Raw genomic sequence first — 12,391 nt, 5'->3', positions numbered from 1 at the left:
AGTTTTATAATTATTCTTTTGGTAGTTTTTCAGTTAGGAATTACAAAAAACTCTCTTCATTTAATAGTATGAGTATATATATATATATATATATATATATAAATATATATAAATATATATTGTTCGGACGTGTTCTCAATATTTCAGAAACTATTACATCATACAATGTTCAAATTTAAAGTAAATATCTTCGTTAAAAATAATGAAAAAATAATTGGCAATTAAAATAGTATCAAAAATAAGCTAAACTAAACATCACGTAATTTTTCCTAACAGATATTTTGATTGTGTGCCTTTGTGCACGTTATCCGTTTGTTCGATGTAATACTATTAATTATAAAGACTTCAAGCTTGTTACTAAATAATAATATACTTTAATTGTTTAATTAATAATGTTTGTATTATAATATACCGCTTATTAAATTGCGTACCAATAAATGCAACGAGATCCTGGATTTCGAATTCTCCTTCCCGGAGAACCGTCCTCACGCTGAGCCACCAGGTCTGCTCCAATACTTCAATAAACTTCACCTTGTCCTCCACATTCTGATACACGCTATTCGGTTTCTCGTCATTTTCGCTATAGTATGAAGACTTGGCGTTCGTCTTGATGTAAACTTTCGTTGGTGAAGTCACGGATACTAAAACGAACGGTCAAGGTGATTTAGATTTAGGCTTTGGTTCCGCTTCAATGTTTGAAGTTAAAATCGAGCAAACAACGAAACGAGATCACAGCGTTCGGTTGAAAACCGCAAGTAATAAAAGGTCAAACTTATAAGCGGTGTAAAGTTAACGATGTGATGTCCTTGTATGTAAAAGAAAGGCAACGAAATAGTGATTGAATTTTAACTTTAGATTGTGGTACAGTGCTTCTATTTTATTAATGTCTCTCGGTGAAATTCGTGTTCCGACGTTCAGCTGTTGTCAATTTTCGATGAGTGGGCCCCGATTAAGTCACATAGGTACCGTCGATTTCATTTGAAGAAAAGGTGAAAAATTTTGGAAATGTATTTGAATTTTATGTGATCAAAATCATAATAATTGTCATATTTAATTGAATAATTTAGAAGACATTGAAGTTCGAATTTTTTCAGACGAGAAAGACTACGAATTTATATTTGTTATTTATTTTAATATCAGATAGTAACTATTGTATATAAGTTAAGATACTATCTCATTCATTTCACTGCTAAATAAAAAAGAAGCACTGTTCAAGTGTGTCGAAGCGTATGAACACTTATTGTTTGCTAAAGAAATCTGAATTCTTCATATGTTAAAGTCACAACTGAGTCACTAGTTTTAAAAGCCGGTCTCGCGTCTTGTTTACCATATATGTTAAAATAAAAAGTATCAATAAAGCAAATCAACAGCCTAGCACCTTGATCGCCACAATTCCTCCGAAATGTCCGAGGCCTCGGCGGACCGACTCCGCCGTTCACTGGTGGTCTCTCCGATACCATTTTCCAACATTTTTCACCGCATCACATCACTTAACACTTCACATTTATGTTGCCATATATCATACGCTGGAAATAGTCAGTGTTTGCCTGTATTGAATAAAATAATATATCGAATTACAATCGAGATGTCTGGTCTGTTTGCAATGGTTATAGTTACTACTCGATGCAGGAAAAAATTAAACGAGACACCGGCAGCTGTTGTCCGATTCAGGGTCAACCGGTCGCTTTATATCAAGAGCTGATTTTTTCTCGATATAAATCGTGAACTACGTAATCATAATTTTAGCAAAATAGTAGCATGTTGATGTTTCGATGTCTCGTGAGAAGTTTTGGATATATCTTTTAATTGTTTTTTGCCGTTTTAGATCTGATTTAATATGTATAAAGGAGTTTAATTTATTCCACAACGAGATCTGTGTAGTCACGCTCCACTACGTTTCAAAATATAGACTAATAATAAACAAAACAATACTTAATGTAGGCTTTAGATTCTTTGATTCATGAGTTACGAAATTTGTCCTCAACGAACAAGACTGTAGAAAGGGTTATTTTCGGTTAATAATTTTAGCATTGACACGCTTAGTAGTTTTTGTAAAACCTGTATTTGTTATTATTTACAAAACATTTTGTTGTTTATTTTTAGTTCCAACACATTTAATAAAATGTTCCGTTCTTTGAAACACTGTTTGTGTATAACTAAAAGCTTTTCGTTTATGGTATTCTGTTCGAGTTATCTATTTGTACTTTATTACCGGAACATTCATAGTTTCTAAGCAAGGCTTTGCAATCAGAGCATTGCGTTGCAACACAATGACTAGCGCATAATCTGTTCTGCTAAATCTATTGCTTTGATGTCGTTCTATACGGTAGATACTAATAATTAATAACTTTAGCTCCTTCAATAATTTAAAGTTAAGTACTGAATATATCACGGAATTGTTTCTTGCAAACAATTGTATTTCCGCTCTTACCTAAATAACAAAAGCACTATCGTAATTAAAATTACGCAAATTTATAAACAAGTATAAATTCAGACCGCGAGTACCTAATGGCAGGAAAGAATGCTAACAAGATTTTCCCGTTTAATTACAATTCGGATTCTTTGGACGAAAAATAATCAGCCCTTTGTTCCAAACCTCTAGAGGCAATAAGGCGCAATGTTCATCATATATTATATTATATTATATACATCTGACATAAGTCAATGTGATACGCAAAATTTAAATGCCATTAACGGCGTATCTAAGGCTAATGCATATTTATTTATTGTAATGTTGCAGTTCTATTTCTATTTAAAGGTATTCTCCGTGCGTTTTGTACTTAATCGAACATTAGTGACGGTGAAAATTGACCGTTTGGAATAGTCGGATAGATTGATAAGTTTTGAGGCTTTGGTCTAGTTTGATAAGTTCGTGATATTTAAAGTTCTTTACTATTTGTATCTTAGCTTGCATCTTGTGTCTGACACGCGATGCACTTTCTAAGTGGTTATGATGGAAAATATAGACAATACCCGCTTTATTCAGTAATGCCCTTATTTGAGGTAGATCTTTGAGCATGTTAGCCTACTTTTCGAACACCGTGAAAATAATGATATAATTAGAGAACTGTCAGACTTAAAGACAGACATAGAAAGATGTTGGTATCGAATGGGTATAGCCGACCTATACCTTTTAGTTGATAATTAATATTTTGTTTTTAATCATATTGTTTAATAATTTGTATTGTCACAGGGCTTCGTGTATATATTCATTCGAGTTTTACAAATGATTACAAATATCCAGAAGTAATTTCAACTTACTTTCTTATAAGTTAATAAATACAAAAATATATAAATCGTCGTCGGTATGCATGCTGTATCTGTATTCCGTGTCCTTTTACATAAGAATGTGCAATATGCAGTAATCTGACCAAACGGAATATTAAAGATAACGTGACGTAATTGCGGTTCCGGCTAGTTGGCGGCTAGTGGCCTGAAACCGGTTGCCGGATGCATGTCACCCCATCTAGTTTCATATGATGGATTCCTTTCTTTTTTTAATTATCTTATCTTAATTTTCCAGAACAGATGAGATTCTGGAATTTGTGTTCTCTTTCTTTATCGTATGTTAAATATATTGTAGTGTTTAATTACAGTTTTCGCCTTCTTTCAATGTCTTAATTTAAATAGGTATTCAATAGAGTTTAAACGTCTCAGTTTATTTAGTTAGTGCTTTCTATTCAGCCTGCCTAACCGATTGTGAAAGTATAATAACTTAAGGAATTCAATATAATCAATGAATCAGGGTTTTGATTGGTACCAAGATTATGTAACTTAGAAAATTTAGTGTTAGAGAACTAAACTCTCAAAGCAATTAAATGATTATAATAAAGAAATTAAAACACGCTGTAAAACCTGTTTACTACTTTTTATACGCATATTTCTTTTATTCGTATTAATCGTATTCGTATGAAAAAAAAGTAAATATTAACAATGAGGGTTTTGTCATTTTATATGAAGGTTTTTCATAATGTATGACGTTTATGTTTTATACAATATAGTTAAAAAAAAATCAAGTGAATTATGAAACTCTCACGAGGAAGCAAAATTATAAACATCAAAGTTAATTTATTTAATTTGCATGATTACGATAATCGGCTTTTTCGTCGACTGCATAGTTTCGCAAAATCGTATATAAAATCGTATTTATGAGTATATTTTGTAAATAAAAATGATATAAAGATAAGCACTATGGAGCAAGAGCAAACATTATATTATAACTTAATGGACCGAAGCAGAGCGTGACGAAAGTAAAACGCAATTAGACGATTGAGATATGTTTTCGTTTAAAAAAGAAAAAACTACACTGTGTTTTTAGTTAAAAACTGTAATCGTTCAGACTTCAAATAAAATCTCGACATCACGAGACACGTTACGTTCGAGAGCACACGAGTATGTTGTTATCCTGTTAAATAATCAAATATTAATTTGACAAACACTGATTATCTTTATAATAAGCCGCACTTGTAAATTTAATTATTTAAATTATTTTTACAGATTCACACAGCTGCACTGTTTCTTAAACTTTCACTGACAGAGCGGGCGGTGCGGCGGCGCGTGCACCACTAGCGCGGGCGCAGGGCTGACTCGCGCCGCCGCCCCTCTCCCTGCCGGGCCGTGTGTGGGCGCACCTGAATCGCCATTTACGTAGCACCCCTTTAATAAAACACGTTTCATATTTGCACGAGAATGCATGGACAAATGGCAGTTATCTACGTCATAGTCGTAACCTTGTTTGGTTTCTTAAATTATGCCTCGTGATTAATTCAACAGATATAATTGTATCATTTAGAATATTTTAAGATTATTAACATTGGAATAGGGTTAAAAAAATAAGAAAATTGCAATGTACACATACATATATTACTATATACGAATACATGTCACAAAATAGGTACTTGAAGAAAAACCCTATGTAATAAGTTAGCAGTATGTAGATTTAAACTTTGCAGTTGATATATTTATTAAAAAAAAAGTATTTCAAATTGGTACTAATACTAAAATATAAGAAGTGAACTTCGAAAGTACATATGTAATTGAACTCACACACGGTTTCGATGAAATTTTTGTTTGAATTTAAGTGACGTGAAGTAAATAAAATTCTTATCTTAGGGCAGACGGAGTCGGGACGGGCAGCTAGTACAATTATACGTACATTGTTGCAACATTGTATCTGTCATCGCTAATTTGCTAGACTCTCAATACGATAAGATTGAAAGCCGTAAATACGATCAAGTAAAGCTGCATTTTAGTGAACTGGTTCCAAGAGCTGACACAATCTAGGGCAAAAGGTATCTACAGACTAATAAATTTGAATTTCGACAGAAGAACGAACTTTGTAAACGCGATGATAGGACCGTCACAACTAAGAGGCATTAAGTAAAGAATTGAATTTAAAATAATTTGCCTTGCATCTTATTATTAATCGACTTTTTCTTTTATTTATTAAATAATTAGGTAGACCACATGGGCCACATGATGGTAAGCGGTTACCACTGCTCATACACATGGCGCTGTAAGAAATATTAATCATTCCTTACATCGCTAATGCGCCGCCAACCTTGGGAAATAAGAAGTTATGTCCCTAGTGCCTGTAGTTACACAACACAAGAATACTGAGTATTGCTGTTTGGGGGTAGCATATAAGGCGAGTGGGTGGTACCTACCCAGACGAACTCGCACGAAGCCCTATCACCTAGTAAATCTATATATATCTTGATATCTCCAATTCTTAGAACAATTATAGTATTTATAAATGTCTTACTACTGGACCAACGTCTCCTCTTTTCAGGAGAAGCTTTGTATATAGGTTATTCCATCACTCTTCTCAACTGTGGTTATTGCTTTAAGTGTACAAGAAGATTATCAAACACATTTCCTCGCGTCGAGCACGAGGTTAATAATTATACTAACAAATTAAGCATTCAAAACTTGTACAAGCTTTGTACTTGCCTGGTTCGAACCCTCAAATTCGGTTAAATTCCACGCATTCTATCCACTCGCTCATGTCAAGTTTAATCACGAGCAAACCATTTGTTAAAATAATTATAAACTGCAGGCGAAATAGATGTTTAAATACATTTAAGCAATTAAAAAAAAATCGTTATGTGAGGCGATAAAACGCGATCGTAATTGATTCTTATGTACTTAAATGTTGTTAAGATAAAATTGAAGACATTCACAAGAAAACGTTTTAAGTGAAAGTAATATAAATACTGTCTTTGTATGTATTTGTGTTAAAGTGATTTTTGAGCTTGAAGAATTATATGATTAGTTAAACTCATTTAGTATTGGTTATTGACTTAATATCTATACTTATAATATAAATGCGAAAATGACTGTCTGTTACTCTTTCACGACCAAACAACTGAACCGAATTTGATAAATTTTCATATGAAGCTTGAACGCCAAGGAAAGACAAAGGCTACAATACTTTTTATGCCTACTAGCTGAGGACCAAACACTAAAAAGCAAGCGAAGCCACGAGCAATAATAAGTTAAGTATAAACGGTGACACTTACACAAGCACTATGTCCCTGTTAGTGTCGATACATGCAAGAACGAGCTGCGCTAAGAACGCCTATGATATAACCGGTAAGAAGTGGAACAGATAAATTATTGATCCCACGTTCGGTTTCAACGTGTTCTACAATTCGTCCAATTTATAACGCATTGTAATTCATTAACGGGAAAAAGAAATGTATATATTTGTACATATAGCCCATTCCAATGGAAGTAGGAAACCTAACAAACCTTAGATTTACGTATTTCATGCGATTCGCTAATAACTCAGCTATATTGTGCACTACTAAGAGTTTATGATTAATATATCTTTATTTATAATACAACACTATAACACTTAACTACTTATTTCAACTTTAATTTTATTTCCAAAATTCCGATAACCGTTTCATCGACGTTCAAACCCCCATTTTTTCGTAATTCCATAGTGAATATCATAGATTAATCAAGCTCTCAACCAATGATATCGCATTAATTTTCTGTCAAATGTAGTTTGACTTTTTTGCCTGTTATGGTTGGAATAGAATACAAGTTCCTGGTAGAACTTATTAGAAGAAATTTACTAATTTCAAAAATTTGGATGTCGTAACTTTTGCAAATCTGCAAATTTTGAATAATATTTAATTATTTGTGATTTGAGCTATGAAATGTTACCATGCATTAGTTATGTTGTTAGTGGGCATCGGCAGATTATGTTGTTAGTGAATATAAAAGGAAGAGAAGTATTAGGTACTACTGTGGATGATTAAAGTCATTAACAGGATTATCTAATACTGCAAATAATAGTTAAAACTAAGAAATGGACACGGATGACAAGGGAGTAATTAAGCATATAACTAGATATACAACAAGAGAGCACGCATATTATAAAAATAAAGGGGAGTAGCCTTAACGCTAAAAAAAGGTTAAGGTAGAGGAAAGAAAAAGATTAATTGAGATGTAGTAATTTAAAGAATCCAGATAAATGCTTCTTATAAAATAAAATAAATCTTAAAACAGCTGATACAAACAAACAATATAGTCGTAATATTACGTACAAAATGCAAACTATATTTGATAAAAAAAAGTTAAAGTGAATGTATGAACACTTTTATACTTTCATTCAACTCGTGTTTCAGGTTGCGGTGGTGTCGGCGGTGCTTCCGTATCGCCTCACGAAGGCAGTCAATTGGGTAAAATACATTTCCTTATGCATTCCGTAAAACATACAACCTTTTGAATTAATATGTATTCTTAAGAGTAGCTGAATTTTATCAACATAAGTGTATATTTGATCATACTAAAATTGTGTTTTTAAACCTGCATTTTATTTTCATCAATTCTTTACTTTGTAATTTATACCGGATTGTGTAATTGAGATTAAGGATCATGTTTACAGATGTTCAATCTTCTTAATATGTATGAAGTCATTTTTCCTAAGATCAAAATCACGGCTTACCACTGACGATGTAACGACTATGCTATATGAATACCCATATTATATCAATCCTTCTTTATAACTAATAATTTATTTTCCATCATTTTTTTATCTTCATTAAATAAAATGCAACGTTTATATACTTACAGAAGTTCGTTGCGTATATATTGTCTACGAAATCATGGTTATAATCAGCTTATTGTTATCTAAACTGATTCTCACAATTTTCGACAATTTCAATTTGAAAGTGTTCATTTAAACACGACTTTATAGCAAAGAATACAAAAATGATTCCGTAGTTATCAATTTAGTAAGATTTCTGCATGTGTAAAGCTCATTAAATTTGAAATAATCCTATTGTGTAATATTTTGTCTGCACTCTTTCATAATATGTTTATTTAACTTGCTTACTTGCAATGGTTTGGTTGATTGTTAGCTTATTCGTATTTCTATGTAATTATATAAAAGTATATAAAAGTAAGTAATATCTAATAACTAGGAACGGAAGAACAAATAGATGAAAAGAACCTATAATTTTAAATTAAATTTATTTAGTCCAAGTCTATCACTTTCTCAGAAAATAATACCTCCTCCAGACCAGAGAATAGCGCGAACCTAAGTGATGTTTTCATTCCTAAAGTATGTTATCATCTTTAAACTCACTATACGTATAAGATTTTAGAATTTAAGCCGTTAAAGAGACGCTTAGCAGTTTTTGTTAAGAAATATTACAAGAAATCTTCGTAATATAAATTGGCTGATAATGTTGGCGTTTATTAGTAATAGATGCAGTCTCTCATGCAAGAATTGAACATTTTTTACTACATCATTGTTTAGAAATTCATTCAGAGACACCGGAGTATAATTCTAAAATATTGTCTCAATAATTCATAGATAACATAACACTTCGACAGCGTAGACGACTATCGTTAGACTTTTATAAATTGCTTCCTGACAGTTTTTTGAATTTCAATAAGGCGAATTTTGAAAGCGAAAATTTCTGTACCAAATGATGACGATGATGACTCAAAAGAGACTGCTCAAGACATGTTATATTGAGGAGTGTGTCCGCAGACACTTCCTCTCAGTAACCAAAAATAAAAAAAATGCATAAAAATTAATACCATTTATAACCAATACAATATAATATTATAAATGGTCATATGCAGTTTGCAGCTTTTAATAGGAGAACAGAACTGAGTTATTGAGATTGAGGTGTTTATATTATGCCTGGTTCTCTTCTACTTTATCTACATATATCATAACCCTAAAATTGCTCGTAACTTTGGTGAACAGTTTCACAATTGACGCAGCAGTCCCTGAGTCTTAACGGAAAGTAGTTACAAAAATTGATGAACTTTGGCTCTCTGATAAGATTATATAACAAAGGCCATTCATTTGCAATTAATATATTTATCAGATAGAACAGATGATGGAAAAAATAATTGATATTTGATTTCAAGCTCATATCGTTAAGATTGAATCCAATACAAATACAAGAAAAAATGTCTATAAACAATACTTGAGACGTTGAACGGTGAAAGTATAAATATCAGAGTTTATAAAGGAATGACAATGGAATGATTTACTTTCATTCTCATAACAATATCGTCGTCGCGGGCGATTGGAAAATAGTAATAGAGATACAGATATACAATTGCTTAATACATATTATGTTTCAAATATCCAATTTATTGCATAACTCACGTTTGCATTACCTAATTTAAAATGGAATTTATATTTATTTTACCAAATAATCATAGTTTTTAAATGTTACTTAGAATATAATTCTATAAAAATAGTGTTGTGCAAATTATTTTTAATACATGAAAATAAATAATAACTATAGGATGAGTTTGAAGTTTACGTCCAACATCGATCCCTCTATCCACGCTAACGCTGTGTTTGATACCGATTGTCTATCGGTTGCATTACATTTAAATACGTACTTAATATTTCGAGATAATAACTTCACATTCATCTGATAAACAACGAACGCAAGTGTTTTTATACCATTACGAAATTAAACAACACTTGAGCAATGAATGGTAAATCATGTCGAATTACACACATCATTGCGTGCGGTAGTCATCGACACCTCACCAGCGTAACACGACCCGGCTTGGGTATATCCATCGAAGTTTGTGAAAGCGGATTTATTGATCTGTGGCTCTACTTATATTTGTTGAATGTCCGCAATGGCTAGTCATAATTTTATACGGTCAAGGATGAGTATACGTTGGGTTACGTGAGAAAGATATTTGTTTTGGAATCAATGACGACTGACGAGTGTTTTTTTTCCTTTGTTCGGAGGAATGTCGCGTCGGCCTTTGAAAACTGACGCTTTGTCATTTATATTGAGATATAAGGAAAAATATCATTGATAATTTACTTCTTGTGATATTTCTAATATTTTAAAGAATTAAGCAAGACTAATTAAATATACTCGTACGAAGAATAATAAATAATGAAAATAGATATTCTTATTTATTTAAAACAATACACGAAGGATTCTTACTCGGCAACAAATGAAATAAAATCGAAACTTTATTCGACATTTTATAAGATTACCATCGGCAACCGGCAGAGACTCAGTAGTTACTCTTTTCCGCCAGTTAAATAAGTTAATTTATATACAACGCTCGAGCAAATTTGGCATTAAGTGTAATAATTATTTTAAAAAATTGTTAATGAAATAAAACGTAAATTTAAACGGTATCAACAAAAATGTTTAAATAACTCAGGCAGTGGCGTAGCTAGGTGGACAAGGGCCCCGGTGCAAAGAAAATGAAACGGGCCGTCACCCCCTCTTTAACTTATATTGCACTTCAAAATTATAGATAGGAATAAAAATAGGATACAGGATACATTGAGATGAACTTATCATTAGTAGGCTAAATCCATATGTCACCTCTATTCAAAGCTTAGGTTAGAGGGCCCTCTGAGCTCCGGGGCTCTGGTACAATGCACCACCTGGCCCTACGATAGCTACGCCACTGAACTCAGGACAAAAGAGACATAGATAATAATTGTGTTTGTTTAAGATAATTTTAAGTGTGAATGTAAAGATTTTCATTATAAGTAGGAGATTTTTTATATAGATATAACTTTGTCTCCGCCTTTGATCCTGTGTTGTCCTGACTATGCATTTTTCTCGCCATAGATTTTATTCCTGTAGAACGTCTAACGTATATAATCTGCAGTCTAGTAGTGTTTTATATATTATATACAACTTACTTCCTAAGGGACTCATAATTTTAAAACTGGAATACGGTTATGTATTTACGGTATTTTGTTCTTTATGTATAATGATTACTATATTCAATGTCGCTTATCATGTACTCTATGCTGAGCTTCGAGTAATGAACTCGATAAGCCATACAGAATTATAATGTAAAATAAATTAATTTCATACTCATACATAATACTACACAATTATATCCTTCCGAATTATAATAAAATGAGGTGTATTAACCCGAAACTAAACAGACGTAATATTAATATATGTTAGGCAAAAGACCACTATATAGGACAGTAATAATAAGGTCTAATGGCTAGTTTATTGCCCCTTGTTTGAAAATAAATATTGTTAATACTCCCTAGGACAGCACATACATTTAATTTTAGACTACACACATAAAACATTTTAATGTGTGCGCCGCGTCTTTATTGCCTACTTATTTGTCATTCGTTCAAACATTCAAAACACACATAAAAAACGTTGTTAAGTTTCAGTTGAGAATTTTTTTAGAAAGTAACCTTCGATTTGTCATTATTCTTCGAATTTACAAGTTGGTCGTTGTTAGTACAAGAAATAAACAAGTATTTATTTTTAAACCATATTAATGGCGAAGCAAGAACTCTACTGAATTATAAAGTTTACTAAAACATTGCAGTTTTATATAAAACAAGATTATCTATGTAGGTCAGCGGTTATCGTTTCAGTCTAAGCTGCAATACGCCCCTTATATAAAAATCAATACAATCAACAATGCTGTGATATATTCAGTTTAATAAAGCAATTGAGATAATGTTCAGTAATTATATAACACAAAAGAAAAACATTGTCCATAATCACCATACAAAATAAATAGAAGTAAATATTCTCCTACCACCTCAAAGCGAGAGGAGACCATCAGCAGTGACAGGGCCGGACCGTAAGTTTAGGGGGCCCTGAGCTAATACTACTTAGGGGCCCATCTAAGACAAATTTGAACGTAGACTTGAATTAAATTAATTGAATGGGTTTGATTAATTGTAGGACTCGCAGGGCTGCAAACCATACGATCTTTTTAATTTAATAAAGTTATGCATTCTTTCGTATTATCATCTATTTTTGACTTTGACTTGACTTAGCTGGGGGCCCCTTGAATCCACGGGGCCCTGGGCTGAAGCCCAAAAAGCCATATGGTAGCATTTAAAACGCATTATAAAGTGAAACCCAAGATCTTT

The 12,391-nt window shown here is 32.3% G+C and overlaps 1 protein-coding gene across 9 annotated transcripts in view; it reads right to left on the bottom strand.

Moving 5' to 3' along the window:
• Positions 1-12,391, bottom strand: part of LOC125064947 (rho guanine nucleotide exchange factor 15) — an 81,162-nt gene that overhangs the window by 21,452 nt on the left and 47,319 nt on the right. The window contains exons 1-3 of one of the 9 annotated variants that reach the window (XM_047672274.1): positions 4,465-4,584; positions 1,379-1,547; positions 432-641 (exon numbers count right to left, since the gene is read on the bottom strand). The exons of 6 other annotated variants lie outside the window; for them this stretch is intronic. In XM_047672274.1, coding sequence (XP_047528230.1) covers positions 432-641; positions 1,379-1,460 — 292 coding nt within the window. In that variant the 5' untranslated portion in view covers positions 1,461-1,547; positions 4,465-4,584. Of the gene's footprint in view, positions 1-431; positions 642-1,378; positions 1,548-4,437; positions 4,585-12,391 lie in introns of those variants that run through there. 2 more of the 9 variants (XM_047672272.1, XM_047672273.1) reach the window with 2 other exon arrangements.

This window comes from Vanessa atalanta, chromosome 6 (assembly GCF_905147765.1).
Source record: "Vanessa atalanta chromosome 6, ilVanAtal1.2, whole genome shotgun sequence".
Taxonomy (NCBI): Eukaryota; Metazoa; Arthropoda; class Insecta; order Lepidoptera; family Nymphalidae; genus Vanessa; species Vanessa atalanta.
The sequence above is the reverse complement of the archived record's forward strand: the minus strand, read 5'-3'. Positions and strand labels throughout refer to the sequence as shown.